Source organism: Cornus florida, unplaced genomic scaffold (assembly GCF_030987335.1).
Source record: "Cornus florida cultivar Cherokee Brave unplaced genomic scaffold, ASM3098733v1 CherokeeBrave_3.0.0_Hap2_Chr09, whole genome shotgun sequence".
NCBI lineage: Eukaryota > Viridiplantae > Streptophyta > Magnoliopsida > Cornales > Cornaceae > Cornus > Cornus florida.
In genome coordinates, this window is record NW_026775579.1 from 53,458,891 (window position 1) to 53,478,321 (window position 19,431).

Genomic DNA, 19,431 nt, shown 5'->3' on the forward strand with positions numbered 1-19,431 from the left:
TTTTTTAATTCAAGTGTCTCCAAATGGTACGTACACGTGGCCTTATATAGGCTTGGATTTTAGCTTCCATTGTGACTCAAATGGAGTTTCCACTGTAAGACTCAAATGTGATACATGGATGACATCAATTATTTGGGGATCTCACACATTTATGGGATGTAATTTTTTTTTTTTTTGGTTTTTTTGCAATTGGTCAGCGTAGGAAGACGTAATTTAGGATTTTTTTATCTGAATATTTTAGTACTGTAGTCCACTAGCTTTCCGAAAATATTTTTGTACTATTCCAGATGTCACTTTATATAAGGAGCGCTCTCTTACAGGTTTTTCTCTCTATTTTTCTCTGCAAAATTGCAAATACACACACATACGAAGAAAAACAAGAAGCTAAGCTCAAAATTCAAACACATTTTGTCAATACCGAGAATCAATGGACTTTAATTGAGCTCAGATCAGTTCATTCATGTCTCAAAACGTAAGTGAATTCTTTCTCTCCATGTTACAAACAGAGCGCGTGAGTATATATATATATATATATATATATATATATGCATATGCATGTGTAATTGTGTGTGTATTTATCTATTTCCAGTTTGTGGGTTTGTCTCATTTCTTCTTTACTACGCATGGTTGTCACAAATTTAGTCATTGCTATATGTTGTTCTCTTTAAATCTGGATATTACTCTGTTTGATGTTCTTTCAGTTCGTCGTGGGTTTGCCTTTTATGGTTAATTTTGGTCTTGAAAGTAAAGTATGAATTAGGTTCATGCATTGCATATGTTGTTCTCTCTAATTTCTAAATGAAGTATGAATTTGGTCTTGAAAAGGAAGTATGAATTAGGTATATGTTGTTCTCTCTAAATTAGGTACATGCATTGCAATATTGCATCTACATGACATCTTAATATGGATATTATTCTGTTTATTCGCTTTCAGTTTTTGTGAATTGTGGTGTTTTTTAGTACTTTCTTTTAAATATTATTTTTGCCAGAGAAATTAGTATGGAGAAGTAGGCCTTTTGGATTATTGAGAGAGGAAAGAGTTGACCTTTGTGGGGTGAGTTGTGTAATTGGAGGTATTGTGTGTTTGGAATAAACTGGTATGTGGTGTTTTGATGACTTTGTTAATACAGGGGTGATATGGGAAAATATTATAGTACAGTGGTTTTGTGAAGTTAACAAACCCCATAATTTTTTCTTAATTGCAGTTTTGGAGAGAGGGCATTGTTGAATGTTTGGGTCCTCGTGGTGGACTTGTGACGGGTACAGAAATGTTCTGTTGTTGTTCAGTCCTTCACAATCAAGGATAAACTGCTACCACTTTTTTCTTTCATAGCAGTTTTTTTTTAAAGCTTATTATGGAAGGAGGAGGAGAAATTAGAAGTACCAGTGAATTGGATGATGATGATGGTGCAGAGGTTAATGATTCAGATTTTGCCTTGAACCGAAGAGACGAAGATGGAGACGACATTGCAGGTGAAGATGAAGATGAAGATGGGGATGGTGCTTATACTTTCGAATTCAATGGCGATATGGATCCTTTGGCTTTCACGGAAGACGATGCTTGTGGTGTTCAGCCTTATGAGCAATTTGAGCGTATGGAGCATGAGTACGAAGCTCTGGCTGAAAAAAAGCGAAAGGCACTCGCTGAGCATCCTCCTCCTCCCCACAGGTAATCATCTATCTACATTTGTTTTATGCCATTATGTTATTTATGCATTGAATTACTTAATGTCATAATTGCACATTACAAGTATTAATTTCAAAATAGCTACTTACAAGAAATAGTTTGTCAAGCATCAGGTTTAAGACTCTAAGGTTCGACTCCTCCTGGGTGCAAACAATTCATTTGGTGGGGGGTGGTTGGCAGGGGTGAGTATCAACTAAGAAAAAAAAGAAAGAAATAGTTTGTTCATATTATTGTCACACGTTCTTGTTATCTGTCTCTATATGTATAGATGCAATTAATTCATTGTAAGAAACTTGTTTCGTGTCTATGCATATTTAGAAGTATTGAATGCACATATGTAAGTATCATGATTTTGTGGTCATAAGTTATTAGTGGTATTTGAAGAAAACTTTGTTTGTGGTTTGTGTGTCACCCATAATTTAGCCTTACTTGTGGGTGGGTTTAATGTGACTAATGTTGTGGGTTTGTGAGGTTGGGTTTTTAATCGCCCAAACTAGTTTAAACTGCTTATGTTCATGAAATCTAAGCATTTTCTATTATGGAGGCCAAATTGGTCATGCTGTGTTGTATGAACCTAATTTTTAAAAATTTGAACAGAAAGTGGCTCATTTTCCACTCAAAGTCAACCCACTTATAATCGGGCCAATTTTAGCATGGTTTAACCGATGGATGAAAATTTACATCCCAAATCCATATATTTCTTTGCATTCTTCAAGTTACATGAGTTAGCTGGGGATTAAGCTTCTACTTCTAGGAAAGTGTTATTTACGTTTGGATAAATGAAATAATTTTCATTAAATTATGTTGTAGTCTTGTAAAAATTGGCACTTATGTACTTGAATAGGACCTTCAGAATCTTACTATATCGAGTTTCCATGGCAGTGGAAGCCCAACTAAGAAGTCAAGGCTAGAGGATGGCGTTGGAGCAAGCTTTGAAGAAATAATGGAAGCCATGAACTTTGGTACGCGGAGAAAATCAAGGAAGGTATGATATATGCTTGTCATCACTTTTAGAGCTGAGTTCATTTGTCAACAATTGTGAAGAAAACAACTATCCATCCAAGCTTGGTTTTGTCTGAATCTTCATGGAAGAAGAAGCAGTTCACCGGCCACTACATTTGTGGATCCCACCAAATTATTAAACCTGACAGCTGCTCGCTCTTTGAGCAGTGATTCACCGTTCAGGCGGTCACTAGATTGATGATGAGGTCTTTTTAAAATTTACTCTTTGCTCAGTGATTGACTGGCCGCTAGATCCAGGGGGATCCTACCTTATTATCAAAACCTAGTTACTTGGTTGATTGGCTCTCTTGGAGGCTCATCTTGCATACAAATTCTGGGGGTCCCAGATCATGCATCTACCTAGAACATTTCTTCGCTTAAGCATAAAACTTCTGATTATAAGGCGTCTCCACAACATAAAGAAAACTTGAATTAGATTAGGGTGCATCAACCTCAAGGATTCACAATTTGCAAAAGAATCTAGGTAATGCGATGGTTATTGAGTCATAAAAGGTATGCTCTTGGAAACCCTATTTGGATTTCTTGGATTTTGGTGAGGAGGAAGGGGCCCCCCTGCCAAGGCGAGCTTTCTAATTTTGAGCTTAATCGTGCTTTCTGGTCAGGTCTAGTAGACTTCGTTTGTTTAGAAGGCTACCATGATAAATTTGCCACCAAGTTCCTTCTCCTAGCTATAATCTTTTGTATATAATAATGTATTGGCTTTGTTTTATTGCTTGGAATGAAAAATTGAAAACAAATCTTTTAAAGCCTATTTGTGATGTGTAATGCATCCTTCCTTAGGTGTGTGTTCCTAACAAACCTCGGTGTGACTGTCTAGTCTTCTCTCTCCTTTTCTTTCTTTTTTTGAAAATTATATTCTCTTTTCTTTTCTTCTATTTATTTTCTTAAACATTTAGGTTCTCTTCTTAGGAGCTGTTCTTTAATAGGTTTAGTGCTGGATTTAAAATGCTACATCAAAATCGAGTTCCGTTTGGTTATTAAATGGTTCACGCCAAAAAAATAAAGTAAAAATGTTTGGTTTTGTTTTGCTAGGTTTTCATTCACCAAGCTTGCTTTGAACAAAATATAGATTTGGAATATTGTATCAAATCAGATTGCAGTGAATTCTGATTGAATCTGAAGAGTTCAGTTGATGAAAGTCTTTGATTGGTTAAAAAATTACTTTTCATGCTTCTTCTTCTTCTTCTCCTTCTTGGTAGATACTCATTTCTAACAAATACATAAATCCTAAGTTTCTGACTCATTTCATCTAAAAATCATTATACTCTTCTGTATTCTGAAACCTTAAAATCTTAAGCTATCTAATCCTTAGCCTGCTGTTAAAGTGATTATAGACAGCATAACATTAATATCAAACGGTGATCCTGCATCATCAGGTGAGTTTTCTTCTTCTCTTTTTAGCTTGGGTTCACCGTTCACCTAGGTACTTCGTATTTTTTTCTGGGCATGTCCTCATCCATGCTGCTTGATACCCATCCCATGAACATGAGAACACATTTTCATTTATAGTGCTTCTAATGGATCCCCTATAGACACACCACAAATTGTCTGTCATGGATAATACTCATTGATTTACTCCCGAACTATTGTGATGTGCTTGTTTACCTTGCTCTGCTAGAACTAAACCTTTGGTAATGCAAGCAAGTCTCCAGTTCAACTAACAATGGCAAACACCTAGAACAGGAAAAGAGATGAGAGAGATGTACCCTCCTTATGCATTGCCCTTGACAACTATGCAAAGTGACATTGATGAACCCAACTTATTATCCATGTCCTTGCGTGGAATCGAAACCTTTTGGAGAATAAGTTGCGATTCTTGATCTTTATAAAAAAAATTCATTATAGACTTTATCTTTCATATGAATTAGTTTCTTTTTGGGATTTATTGGCTGCTCTAAACTATTATTAAAATCTTCACGAGAAATTCAACCACTTTTTATCTTCACGTCCCAATTATGGTCTTATGACCATAATTGAGATGACCTGTTTCATTTATGAGCCTTAAATGTTGTACACACGAAATTAAGTAATTAAACTTAGGTTGCTTCTCCTTTGCATTTACCCTTGTTTGGTGCATTGCAAAGGCCAATGGAATGGGATACATTCCCTTCCTTCTCTTTCCTTGGGGATACCTCTTCCGTCACTCATACCTTACCTTACTTCTAATTTTTAACCTCGAACTCTGCTGCTGTTGATCAACAAATCCGTTCCTCATGCGATTTGATCTTCCTCTTATATTGATCTCCTCTACCAGTCTTCCAATCTTCAATTTTGATGTTATGGTTGATAATTCTTTAAGTAATTAAGTCTATAATAGTTCACCTTGTTTTGAGCATTCAATCACACAGAATATGGTGTCCCTTAGAAACCCAAGGTTGATATCAAAGCTTTCTCCCTCTAATAGATATAAAATTTCTTAATCATGTGAAATCATACCCTAGACTGCCTATAGCCCTATATTGGTGGCCAGTAGGAAAAAAAGCCAACTAAAATGCTGATTTTCGCAAGTTTCCAAATCAGTTTTGATCGGATTGATCGATCCAAGGCAAGGTTGAGCGTTGGAAGTCCCTCCAGTTTCCTTAAAGTGATGTTCCCAGCAAGTTTGAGTGATCAACCTATCACTCAATGCTCTCTGGAGTTGGTTCGAGCTCTCCATCTATCACTCGAGCTCACTATTCTTCTCTTTCTTTTGTTCTCTTCCTTTGTTGGTTTTGTTGGTCTGTTGTTTTGTGGATTTGTTCATGAAAACGCTTGACTGTCAGAAGTTGTCTTATTTAGAGGTTGCTCGTATTCCTCGTCTGGATTTGAAAGGGGAGGTGGAACGGATCCCTTCTTCTAGGGATCATGTGTTTAGGGTGAATTCTCTCACCACCTCCTCTCGAGAATGTGTTCTTAGGGCCTGCCTTGTGGGGAGATTTGATAGAGAGGTGGGGTCTTTGGAGAATATTGAAGATTGGGCCACGAAGACTTGGTTGATTTCGGGCGGGGTTAGGGTTAACTCTTTGCCGGACGGGCTTTTACTATTCTGGTTCTCGTCGGTGTTGGAGGCTCATAAGGTTCTGGACTGGGGCAAGAAATCTTGGGGTGAGGCTTAGCTTTTCATCGATCCCTGGTATTACAGGGTCGGGTGCTCTGGGTTGAGGTTGAGGTTTAATTGCCGGCGAGTTATTCTATATGGTCTGCCGTTGCATCTTTGGTGCCAGAAGCTCTTCGTCGCCATTGGAGATGTGTGTGGAGGTTTTCGGGATGTGGAGGCTTTCGAGATGAGTGACACGGAAAGGATTGTGATCATCGTGGCTGACGGCGGTGAGATTCCGACGAATATCGTTGTGGAGGATGGACGGTGGGCTTTCAGAATCTTGTTATCTGAAGAAATTGTTCCGACCATGGTCTCGTTGTCTGGGGTAAATTTCGGTAAAAGTTCCGGTAAAGGTGATTTAGGACCACCGGCGGCATCGGCTAGTGTTCCCCGCTTGTCTTGAAGGTTTGGTGGTGGGCTTGGATCTAAGCTGGAGTTCCAAAAGGCGGAGGTGCAAAACAGCCGCCGTTAAGGTCAGGGACGTTTGAGCCATCACGCGCCTAGGGCGAGTGGTAGTGGGAAGGATGCTTCTGTGACACGTGGTTAGAGGAGGAATGACGCCCGTTGTGAGTGGAAGACAGCTGTTCCACCACGTGTGGAGTCACGTGATCCTCGGGGTTCTTTGAATTCAAATTCAGTTGGTTAAGACATTGTAGGGCCGATCCAGAGTGGGGCTTATGTAGTGGGCTTGAAAGTGACTGGAAGGACTTCGCTTGAGTGGGGTGGGGCTAGGCCAGTTTCTGGGCCGGGGCGGCTCATCAAGCCCGTTAAGCGGGATGGACGTCTTAAGTTCTCTGGGCCACTTTTTTCTTCTGGGCCAGCTCAGTTTAAGCCAAGAATGGCTAAGGCTAGGGCGGTTAAATGGGGCCCCAATAATTGCCTGTCAATTTCAGTTCAAGGTGGGCAGCCCAATTCATTTTCTGTAGCGGCTAACAGTCTTGCTTTTCAAGAACCTCCTTCGGACATGTTACAGAGAAGATCGACCTCACGTTCTTGGTCGAGGAAAGAGAAGTAGAACTGGGCAAAGGTGAGCTTAAGTTTGACGAAGGGGGATGGCATTTGTCCGAAGACTTTCCGGCATGGATCGTGTTGTCAGAACCGACTCTCGGGTAATAGATTTGATCTCCTTCAGTCTAGGTTTTTGGGTGATGATGAGCATGGTGATTGTGATTCCATACAAGAGGATGGTCCCTCGTGGAGTTTTCCGAAGCAACCCAGCAAGAAATGGACCAGAAAGGACAAACAGAAGTGGGTCGCCCGTCAGGTTCCTCATTCGTGTCCAGGTATGTCTAATCCTTATTAGGTTCGGAACTCTTCATCAGCTTTTATCTCTTCTTCTACTCCTTCTTGTGAGATGTTGAGAAGCAAAGGGGGGGAGGTTCTTGATGGGAGGCAGCAGATGTTGTCGCCTGTTCCTAAGGTTGACTCGGTGGATGTGCCGAGTTCTACAGTTGGCTCTGATTGTGGGGTTGTTGGGCTGTCAGAAAGGGATGGGACGGTTTGTTTGTCTGCTGATAGGGATTTTGACCGGTTATGTGTTGGGATTGCTGAGACTTGTTAGGATTTTTCTTCCTTTTCTCAATTTTATGATTCACTAGGGGAGGAGATGGGTCGGCCGGCCATGCCTCTTTTGGGGGGAACGGAAGGGCTGTGTTCATCTTTGAAAGGTGGCCAAGTGACTTGCTTGAAGGGCCCTCCGGATTTGGTGACTGTCTGTGTGGGCAAAGACATCCGTATTTCCCCAAGCGATGAATCAGCTTCTCTTTTGGTGAAGGAACTGCAGAAGCACAGACTTTCGTCTGATGATCAAACTGCTGACTGCAACCCGGACCCTTTCATCTAGGAAGGTGTGTTGGATTATGGTGAGGACTGGCTGCCACATGTTGAGGAGGCAGTGGAGGCCAAGGGAGGTGAGGAAGATGGGAGCAGGATGGTTCAGGGCAGTTCTCTTGATTTGATTGTGTGGAAGGAGGAGGGTCATGCTAATCTGGGGGTTGTGGACCCCTTGGTTGTTATTCATCCAGAGGATTTGGGTAGCAAGGAGTGCAGGCAGGAAAGGGAGGATACGGAAATGAATGGGTCAAGGCTAATATTAGGGCCATTAGTGATCTGTTGGGTGTTTCTTGCAGGGGTAATCGTGATCAGGCCTTAGCAATTCTTCAGGCCACGGCAGAGGGGAGTGAGGGGGAGATGATTCAATTTTCTAGGAGGAGGAGCAGGAAGAAGAAGAACCTTTCTCCGTGGAGAGGGGAAAGGGAGCTAAGGAAATGTGAACTACGATAGGTTGATTCGAGGGGAGAAAGAGAGGGGTAGTGGTAAGGGAGGAGGGAGGGGTAAGGGGGTGATGGGGGTGATTGTTTTCTCATGAAGCTACGACTTTTATCTTGAAATGTCCGCGGTCTTAATGATTCGGGCAAGCGAAAGGTGGTAAAGATGGCGGTGAGGAAATGGGGGGTGCATTTGGTATATCTTCAAGAAACAAAGATTGATTCTATGACTGATCGTGTGGTGAAGAGTTTGTGGGGTAATCGGTTTGTTGAGTGGGAGGCGCTGGATTCTGTTGGGACTTCTGGCGGTGTTCTTCTTATGTGGGATAGGAGATGGATGGCTAAGGTGGATGCTTGTAGGGGGAGATTTTCGCTGTCTTGTGCCTTTGTGATGGAGGAGGATGGTTTTACTTGGGGTTTTTCTGGGGTGTATGTGCCGGTCGATGATAATGTAAGGGATGGGTTGTGGGAGGAGTTGAGTGGGGTGAAGGGAAGGTGGTCTCTTCCTTGGTGTGTGGCGGGTGATTTTAATGTGGTTAGGTCCCTGACAGAGGGATCTACATGTGGTCCATGGACTCAGGCTATGATGCACTTTTCTGAATTTATTGATGGCCATCAGCTTATTGATCTTCCTCTTGAGGGAGCTTCTTTCACTTGGTCCAGTGGAAGGGAAGTTCCAACTTTTTCTCGCCTTGATAGATTTTTGATTTCCGGTGACTGGGAGGAGAAGTTCTCGGATGTTGTTCAGGCTGTGTTGGCTAGGGTGACGTTGGATCACATCCCTTTGGTTTTGGATTGTGGAGGTTTGAGTTCTCATAGCACTCCTTTCAGATTTGAGAATATGTGGCTTCGAACGGATAATTTCTAAGGATTTGTGCACCCTTGGTGGGAGGAGAACCTGGTGGTGGGTACGTCGAGTTTTATTCTTGCAGGAAAGCTTCGACTTCTGAAAAATAATCTCAAAAGATGGAATAAGGAGGTGTTTGGGAGTTTGGAGTGGAGGAAGAATAGGGCATTGGTTGATATTGCTGAGATTGATAGATTGGAAGGGGAGGGAGTTCTTTCTGAATCTCATCGCCAGTAGGAGAGTAGCTTGTCAGGTAGAATGTGTGGAGATTGCAGTTTTGGAGGAAATTTCGTGGCGCTAGAAATCTCGGGCCTTGTGGCTCAAAGAGGGAGACCGGAATACCAAGTTCTTCCATAGAACTGCTAATGCTCATAGAAGGAGTAATCACATTGGGTGGATGTGTGTGGATGGTACGATCTTAACTACAGAGGAGGAGGTGCGAAGCGGCATAGTCTCTTTCTACCAAAGGCTTTATTCTGAGCCTCTTCGATGGAGGCCATGGCTTGATGGTCTTCACTTTGATTCTATTTCTGCCTTGGAAAGGGATGGGTTGGAGAGTCCTTTTTACTAGGAGGTGCTGAAGGCTCTAAAGAGTTGTAATGGTTATAAATCTCCAGGCCCAGATGGTTTTACTATGAGATTTTTGTTGGAGAGCTGGGAGGTGGTTCGGTACGAGGTTATGGGCACCTTTCATGAATTTCATTCCAGGGGGCGGTCTGAGAAATCGCTAAATGCATCCTTTATTGCCCTCATTCCTAAGAAGGGTGGCGCTTCTAACATCAAGGAATTTAGACCCATTAGTCTGATTGGATGCATCTATAAGCTAATCGCAAAAGTCCTTGCGTTTAGATTGAGGGAGGTGCTGGACGGAGTTATTTCTGAGTCTTAGAATGCTTTCATTGGGGGTAGACAGATCCTGGATTCCGCCCTTATTACTAGTGAATGTGTGGATTCTAGACTTTGCAGTGGGGCTCCTAGTGTTCTTTGCAAGCTGGATATCGAGAAGGCCTATGATTATGTTTGCTGGAATTTCCTGTTTTATCTGTTGGAGAGGATGGGTTTTGGTGAGAGATGGAGGAAATGGATTGTTACATGTGTTTCCACTGTCAGATTTTCGGTGTTGGTGAATGGATCTCCTACGAGGTTTTTCGGTAGCTCTCGCGGTTTGAGGTAGGGTGACCCTTTCTCTCCGTTCCTGTTTATTATTGTTATGGAGGCTCTTAGTAAGTTGATGAGAAAGGCGGTTGATTTGGGTTTCATTAGGGGTTTCAAGATCGGCCCTGACTCGGTTCAGCAGATGGAGATCTCTCACCTGCTTTTTGCGGACGACACTATTGTTTTTTGCGAGGCAGAGGTGTTCCAGTTGAGGTATTTGAGATGTGTTTTGGTCTGTTTTCAGGCTGTCTGTGGGTTGAAAGTCAATGTGGGTAAGAGTGTGCTTGTCCCTATGGGGGAGGTCCAGGATGTGGACATTTTGGCTGCTGTTTTAGGGTGTGGGACGCAACGCTTCCCTATCTCGTATTTAGGTTTGCCGCTGGGGGACTCGGTTAGGAGGGTGGGAAGTTGGGACCCAGTGATTGAGTGGGTCGAGAGAAGTTACGTTAGTGAAAAATACTTTGTCAAGCCTCCCAACGTACTTTCTTTCGCTTTTTTGGGGCTCCGGCCTCTATTGTTGGAAGACTTGAGATGCTTCAACGTAACTTCCTTTGGGGGGGTCGCGGAGAGGAGTTTAAGTATCATCTCGTCAGATGGGAGCAGGTTTGCTGGCCTCATCAGTTGGGAGGGCTTGGGATTAGGAGATTGGCGCCATTCAACAGTGCTCTTCTTGGCAAGTGGCTTTGGAGATTCGGCAGTGAAAGACATAGATTATGGAGAAGGGTTGTTTCGTGTCGCTTTAGGGAGGAGAGAGGGGGGTGGTCAGCTAGGCCAGTCAGGTCTGCCAGTGGAGGGGGGGTGTGGAGGGCGATTGGGAAGGGGTGGGATGATTTTTCCAAACACATTAGATTCAGAGTTCGGGATGGAAGGAATGTCCGGTTTTGGGAGGACTCCTGGTGCGAGGATAGGCCTTTGGCTCTTTTGTTTCCAAGGTTGTTCAGGATTGCTGTTGATAAACATGCTATGGTTGCGAACTGCTATTGCTTTGATAACGGAAGGTTGTCGTGGGATGTGCGATTCCGGCGATCTTTTCAGGATTGGGAGTTGGATGATGTCACTGGTTTGTTGGCTCTCTTGTATAGACAGGAGGTGGGAGGCACTGGGGCAGATTCCCTCATTTGGGTGCCTTCTTCACAGGGGATGTTCCAGGTCTGGTCCTTTTTTGTGTGCCTCACAGGTTTTCATGGTACCACCTTCCCGTGGAAGACGGTGTGGCTTTCTAAGGCGCCTCTTAGGGTGGCCTTTTTTGTGTGGACTGCAGCTTGGAGTAAGATTCTGACTTTGGACAACTTGAGGAAGAGAAGACATATCATTGTCAATCGTTGTTGTCTTTATAAGTTTAATGGGGAGTCAGTGGATCATCTTCTTTTGCATTGTCCTGTGGCCCATGATTGTTGGAGTCTCATTTTTGGTTTGTTTGGTATTCATTGGGTCATGCCTCGGACTTCTCAGGAATTGCTGGATATTTGGAGGGGCCAATGGGTGGGGGCTCAGGCGAGAGACTTCTGGAGGGTGACCCCTTTTTGCGTTTGGTGGAACCTTTGGAAAGAGCGGAATAGAAGATCTTTTGATGGGAAGGAGTCTTCCATTGGGGTGCTGAAGTTTTCTATTATTTGTACTCTTTTTTGTTGGGGATGGGGGAGAGATTTTTCTTCTCTTGAGGACATTGTGGACCTCTTGAGTTCTTTGATTTCATAGATTCTGTTTTTGTACAGCTTGGGACGCGTTCCCCTTACATTTTTCTTATCAAAAAAAAAAAAAAAAAAAAAAAAAAAAAAAAAAATTAAAAATCTGTTTAAATATGTTCAATTTATCCATCACAATTTTCGATTAATTTATGTGTTCTAATTTTGAAAAAAATTGTTTTAAACATTGTTTTGAGCCTTTTAAAGATCAATCTTAAGTCATGGGAGGTCCAATTCTATCTAGTAGATTAACCCCACCTAGATTCCTATGTCCTATAAGATCTCATTTTACCTTAACCTGGACATGAGATTGAGCTCGAGAGGTTTTCTGCACGTTTTGGGTATTCTTCATCTTCATCATCTTCACTTGTTGTTGATGACCCAAGACATTTTGTTCAATCTTACAACCCTAGCTTTGTGTAGGAATTTGCCAACACATGACTCAATATCCCTACACATGTGACAGACTATGACATACGAGTAGTTGGGAACTCTTATTTTTGCTCCACATCTTTCACTTCCTCAAATTTCGTTACTTTCTGATGTTTCATTTATATTGAAGTAAAAGTACTTAAATCTCTTCTTTTTGGAATTCCTAGAACAGTTTTCTAAACTGGATGCTTTTAAGTGAAATTATGAATGATACAAAATATACCAAAAGGTACTTCAAGTATTAGGTGTCAAACCTTTAACACAGGTTTACATATGGGTTATTCTGGGAGTGGAATCTATCTGTCAATGATTCATTTGAATTGTCCAGAAAATGCCTCCTTTTTCTCAATGCTTCAGTTCACATGTTTTATTTTTGTTTACTACTCTGTAGTACTTTTGTTCTGTATGCACACGTCTGTTGTATAGTATATCCTTTTAAAAAAATTTAGTCCTGCCTTCAAATGCTTCACTTGTTTCGCAACCTATTAATAAAACTTCTGTTAGAACTATTTGTTGAATGGCTATAGTTCCTTTTTTTAGTTTGTCTTTCAGGGTAAGTCCTTTATTTTTCGGGGTAAGTCAGTGTCATGCACACTTCCATTTCTCCAACTGGAGACTTGAACTCTTGGAGGACTTGGGCTAAGCCCTTGGTAATAGCTATAGTTTTCTTCATACTTAAACTTGCATATCATGTGCAAATATTCTAGCTAGCTTATTTAATATCTCACAGTGATTTGATTTCATAAACATATCAACACTATTTTGTGCTTGAATGTTTTGTGAAATATCTTCAGTTTTCTTGTAACTTGTAAGAATAGAATGTATTACATGTCTCTTTTATTTATTTATATTCTCCACACTTTTAACTTCTTTTCACCTTATGCAGGTCAAGAAGAGAGGTAGGCGGAAGGGATCAAAGAATAAACTTAGTCCAGAGGTGTCACAAAAGCTTGGTGATGCTACACTTCATTATGCACATGGCCGCTATGAAGAGGTATGGTGTCGAATTATTGATCACTTTCTTGCATTGGGGTAATGGTGTTTGTTAAGCTAAGAAAACCCTATTAACACTGGGTGCTGAGTCAGTTAAGGTATGGTATGCTGGTCAGTCTCAATCCACTCTATACTCATGCTATTGTGCAATATTCAAGCTTTTAGACTCTTATGTATTTCCTTATTGTAACTCTTTTTGGTTGATGCCGTTCTTGTACAATCTTCTACTTGTATCCAAATCCTGCTACTCACAGATGTTTTTTGGTTGCATGACAATGCCATTTGCAGTTTGGTCTTCCGTTACCTACTGCAGTTGCTAATTGATTTTTCTCTCTTGCCAATTTCTGTATCTTTACTTCTAGCTGCTCATGCACTTTAAGTAATTTTTGTAACATTTTTTGGGGGCCTTTTGAACTTGTAATTCATGGCTTTTTTTTTTCCTTTTTAAAAAGTTTTTATGTTTTGTTTATTTTTGCCTTTATAGAATTCCCCTTTAATCTGATTGTTATATTCTGGTGATATTTTCTTGAATCAGGTTTTAATTTCTGCCTTCAGGCTCTGATTCTTTCTTATGCCAAACTATTAAAATTGTGGAAAACATTGTTGTTGAATTCTATAAAGAAAAAATAATCAGGTTTTAATTACTGTCTTCAGGCTCCGATTCTTTATTATGCCAAACTATTAAAATTGTGGAAAACATTGTTGTTGAGTTCTCATATTATGTCTGAACCCACTGGCAACATCAGTATTTTTTCAGGTTTCCAAGTTTTGCATTTCAATTGGGGGGTTGAGAGCTTTCAGTGGATCATAAATTTAAAAGTTCTAAACTGAACTTACTATTATTTTGCACATCTTGTTGATAAAACAAGGAATTAGGTGTCTGTGGTTTGCAGTAATAGTAAACAAGAGAAGTTGCAGAATTAAATCTCAAACTCACCCTTAACTGAAAATAACATTTAATTATTGGGAATGTTCCAAACATAGCTCACTAAACACTAGAATTGGTATTCTGCAGAATGGGGCTCCTTTACTGCATTCAATTCCGTGTGAATTAGATGAGGCTTTGGGGTTTCTATTTTAAGAACAATCAATTTGTGCAACTTAGAATCGGATAATATGATGGTAACTATTTAAAAAAAGAATTAGACAATATAATGGGGTTTAGTATACAAGACAGTTCTCAGATTTGGTCTCTTGGCTTGGTTAAATTAATGTGTGCCCAGGCATTAGTTGACTGGTATAAAAGGTTGTCTAGCATGATTTAGGCGTATTAACCGTTTTATTTAGTTGTTGTTTCTTGCCAATAGGCCAGGTTAGGTGCTAATATTTGTGGTTGATAAGGTGAAAATGGTCTCTTCACCCTGGCAGGAACTTGTATGTTTGTTTGCTAGTTTGCAGTACAACCCCTAAATAACGTTACACAAACCATTAAGACGAGAATATATCAGGTGTCGTTTGTAATTCATTCTCATTTTTTAGTTACAAGGTGAACTTATACAGGAAGTTTGGTGAATCAATGTTGGGGAAAAACAAATTGGAAATTGGCTGAGTGTGGTTTTGGGAAGAGAACTTAGGTATATGGGAGTTGACTTGAAGAAAGGCAAGATTAAATGAGAAAAGAAGAGAGAAGGAAAAAATTGAAGTGTTCATACTCTTTCTAAACCAAGCACTAAAGTTGTAATTCTCAATTCAATATAACTAATGTGAAAGACGATTACAAGCGTTTTACAGGTTCCACAATCCTAAGAAATAGAAATCACAAACCTTGAATAAACTAATCACAACCTTAACTAAATCTTAAATAGAAAATCATTTGGAAGATAAAAACAACTAAAATTTTCCCCTGCAATAGTAGCATGAAAAAAAAGTAACCTCACTATAAAAACATCATTATTATCTTTCTTGCCTTTATCCCTCTTGAATGAGGATGGCCGTATGAATTTTCTTTTGGGACAATTTCATTTTTGACAAGTTTTGGAGGCAATATTCAAAAGATGACCGTATTCCAATAGTATTGTGTGAAAAAGTCAGTTAACACAAAATAATTTCGTAATTGACAACTTTCACTGTTCATCTATACACTTGGTCCAAATTGCCCCTGGCACGCTTTTAAGCTATTACCCAATTGCCTCCAGGCCTCGACCTATCAAATAACCAAAATACCCCAAATTCTTTTCCTCCCTCCCTCTCTCTCTCTCTCTCTCTCTCTCTCTCTCTCTCTCTCTCTCTCTCTCTCTCTCTCTCCTTTCACATATTACTCTCTCTGTCCTCTCTCTCTATATTAGTCTCTCCATTATACAAGCATATTCCAAACAAGTTCAAAAGAGTTTCATCAGTTGTGGATTGAACCACAAATGGGGATTCAGATGGAATCGACTACCGACGAGTTCATGACCACCGATTCCGAGTCAACTCGTGTTAGATCCACAACTCCGAGGTTATTCATCAGGAGAAATGGTCACGAGGAACTTAAAATCCTACGCTGGTGAACGTTGGGTGTTTCCACAAAGTTAGGGTTTCTCTTTGAATCACACCCCTAGACTTCATTCCAATTCTCTCTCTCGCTCTCTCTCTCTCTACATATATTCCAATTCTCTCTACAGATCCAAAGAACCCTCTCTCTACATCTATTCCAATTCTCTCTACCGATCCAAAGAACCCAGCCATCACCCTCCATGGCCACGCACTTCAATCTCACCCCAGATTTAGACACCCATTACCCTCTTCGACAAGCCCATCAACAACAAACCCTTATCTCTCTCAAAATCACTTGTGGAAACTGGGTCTAGGCCAGCTGTTGTGCATAAACAGAGCATCCCCGGACCCCTCGAAACCAATCGGAGCAAACATGCCACCAATGGCATTGCTGTTGTCAGTCATCAGCAGCAAACGGTTGGCTGGGAGCTCAAGAGTTCGAATTCAACTCCGATGTGGCCATGTGAGTTTGAGAACTCAAACTATTGAAACCCATCAAACCAGGGGAATTCGAGCTCTGGTTTGCAAGAAAATTAGCGTCACTGCCCAAATTGAAGCCATTGTCAAAAGGGTTGTTGTAAACAACATTAAAAAGGGAAGAGAAGCAATATTTAGGTGGCAAAAACGACTATGTCTGTGATGGGTTGAGGGTGAATGCCGCTTGTGACGGTGATGGTGGCGGTGGTGGCAAAGTGGGTGGTGCCGGAGGAGGGTTTGAAGATGGAGGTTTGGGTTGAGGGAGAGATGGGTTTTGATGGTGATGGTGGCGGTGGTGGTGGGTGGTGCTGGAGGAGGGATTGAAGATGGAGGGTTGGGTTGAGGGAGAGATGGGTTTTGATGGTGGCGGTTCTGTCTTCTTCTGGAGTCCCATGCAAGGCCCATGTTATAGAGAGAGAGTGTGTAGAGAGAGAAAGGAAGATGGATGGAGATGGCGTCTGCTTATGTTTATGGCGGAATTTGACCTTTCGACGATGATCTAACATTGTATATAATGGTGACTTAAAATATAGAGAGAGAACAAGAAGCCTCAAAAGGTGCTGAAGGCACTTTGGACCAAAATAGTACATATTACCTTATTGGTAATTACCATTGTTAAGTGACTTTTTCACCCAATACGTTTTGGTATTTGTTGTATTTTGAATATTACCTCCAAAACTTGTCAAAAATTAGATTGTCCCTTATCTTTTTCCATTCAACCCCACTATAAAAACATGAGCTAAAGTAGCATGAACAGTATTGCTACTACCATTACAGTAATTTTGCGTCTTTTTAAAATTATAGATAACTAGAGCTGTAGAGCCCAACAAATATGGCTGAATCTAATGGCTGCCTTGGAGCTCAAAGCGTTAGAACTTTGCTATCAAAGAAGGTTTCTTTTCTATGATCGGCAGCAATGCTAATCCCAGGATGCTACGGATAGAGTTTTTAGAGTCTCTAAGTTTCCTTTATGTGTTGCCTTTACCCTCCTAGTTGCAGGAGTTGACGCCATTGTGAAGAACATAACCCTGTTTTTTGAGTTATCTTTGATTGATGTTCAGAATTTATATTTTGAATTTTTATACTTTCTTGGAGCCATTTTTTTATGTGATTGTATCTTTTGGCTTCAGTTGGTATGAGAAAGGCCTAAATTTTTTTCATACGCTTCGTTCACGTGGTGACAGAATGGAGTTCTGCTCATGTTGTACCCTTCTTCTCCACTGTGGTACAAGTACAATATTTATATCTCTAATTAAGTTTAAATGATGCTAGTCAAGTTCTGGGTTCTTTGGTGGCTTGTTACTTCAAGTTTGGTCTTGTTATATTTTTGCATTTTGGTTGGGTTCTATTGAATGTACTATTGTGGGTACTTATCAAAAAAAAAAAAATAAAAAAAAAAAAAAATAAAAAACAGAATGTACTATTGTGGGTGAGTTCTCAGGTTAGCACCTCTTCCTTGTAATCTTAGCTTATAATCTTTTTGGATGTTGTTTTGCTGATTATTCTGATTTTCATTTTTATTTTTTGTGATGTAGGCCATATGTTTGTTGAAAGAAGTTGTTCTGCTCTCACCAAATTCACCTGATCCATATCATACTCTTGGCCTTGTATATAATGCAATTGGTGATAGAAAGAAAGCCTTGAATTTCTACATGCTTGCCGCACATTTGACACCAAAGGATCCATCTCTATGGAAACTTCTTGTCACCTGGTCCATGTGAGTTTTCTGAAGTTTTTTAATTTAATCATTTATATCAAATAATTGAAACAATGATTTATGGATAAATTGGTTCATCAACAACAATAAATTGATTCATATATATATATATATTTTAAAACTACCGTTTAGGCATTATAATCTTATGTGGTTGAAAATTACACATCCTTCCTTTACAATTAACGGCTTTACCTTACCATTTTAGTTGATTTAAATGACAAATTAATATCCTTATTGTACTTTTTGGAAAATGGAGTTCTTTGCTTGCTGTTCTTGATACGCTTCAAAGCATGTTAGTGCATATTGAGTTAATCAGATGTTGTGAGAGTTGGAATGGCTGCTAGATGCCCCTGAAAGCCTTTACATCCTCAAATGACATCTTGAACACAAAAACATTGTGAAGTGTTCCCGCTTGCATCGACAGTTTCACCACGGTAGTCTTTCTGGTCTGCTTCAGATTTTACATCCTCAAAGCATAATAGTGCATATTGAGTTAATGAGATTTGAACTTGATATACCCAAGTGGAATTGACTAAAGATATTGCTAAATCCTCTCTCAGTAACTGGGCCGTTGACAGCCTTGACCAATAAATTAGAAAATGAAGATGTTAGAAAAGATTCTTAATGAGTCTGTAAACTGGCAAAATGAACATTTTTCACTAAATTTTGTTGGACAAACACCGAATGATTGTAAATATTTCACTGTAACTCTCTTTTATTCTATACCATACTGGAATTATCAGAACAAAATCCATGAGATTGTTTCAATGCTTGCTAACTTGGCCTTTTTCGTTTGACTATGCACTGAATTCTAAACTTCCAAATTGCTTTAAACTTGAATTCTCTATATTCTAACCTAAATATAGCAACAGTATTTCACTAAAACATGTTAAAAAGTCTCAGTGGTATAGAGATTCAATTCTATCAAGTTCCATAGTTGTGTTTTCTTTAGATTCCCCCTTTCATGGTCCTTTTGTGGTTTGTATTGAGAACTTTATATCTTGTCATCATTGTCATCCTTGCTTTGTTCCTCATTGAATGGTTTAGCCACTTTAATCCTCTTCTTCCACTCTTTTCTATTACAAGTTATGTCTGCTAATACATATAATATTTGAAGTCTTTTCTCAATGTTGCATGATTTGCATCCCATGTTTGTTCTGGTCAGCCTCATTGATGTAGGAATTTAGGAGCAGCCCCAAATAGCTGAAAATTAAAGAGTGCAGCAGCTGAAAATTCAAATAATCAGGGCTGGAGTTTGAGGTTTGGTAGTATAGATGTTGAAAAATCAAGGAAAAGAGACTTATCAAAAAAAAAAAAAAAACAAGGAAAAGAGAAATGGAATAAGACGAACGGGTCTAGGCATCACATCTAGAGAAGGTCTCACGCCCTCATAATTTGTGAATCACTCACAAGGAAATTTCATAAGATGTTTGATTATTCATTCGTTCATTGATTCAACCAAGATTACAACCATCCCTTTATAGGATTTCTACTCATGCCTCTTAGACTTACAGGGAGGTTAACTCACGACTTTTGAAGAAGAGAGAGAGAGGACGGGCCTTGGCGCAACATTAAGGTTGCTCCATTGTGACTT

At 40.1% G+C, this 19,431-nt stretch overlaps 1 protein-coding gene across 6 annotated transcripts in view; it reads left to right on the forward strand.

The window, feature by feature from the left end:
- The first annotated feature begins 245 nt into the window (after window positions 1-245).
- The window catches only part of LOC132273957 (uncharacterized), a 61,540-nt gene continuing 42,354 nt past the window's right edge, over window positions 246-19,431 (forward strand). Inside the window, exons 1-6 of one of the 6 annotated variants that reach the window (XM_059775086.1) lie at window positions 246-472; window positions 1,206-1,669; window positions 1,801-1,869; window positions 2,570-2,672; window positions 13,062-13,169; window positions 17,656-17,837. In XM_059775086.1, the coding sequence (XP_059631069.1) occupies window positions 1,356-1,669; window positions 1,801-1,869; window positions 2,570-2,672; window positions 13,062-13,169; window positions 17,656-17,837 (776 nt within the window). In that variant the 5' untranslated portion in view covers window positions 246-472; window positions 1,206-1,355. The remainder of the gene's footprint in view (window positions 473-1,205; window positions 1,670-1,800; window positions 1,870-2,569; window positions 2,673-13,061; window positions 13,170-17,655; window positions 17,838-19,431) is intronic. The other 5 variants (XM_059775083.1, XM_059775085.1, XM_059775082.1 and 2 more) reach the window with 5 other exon arrangements.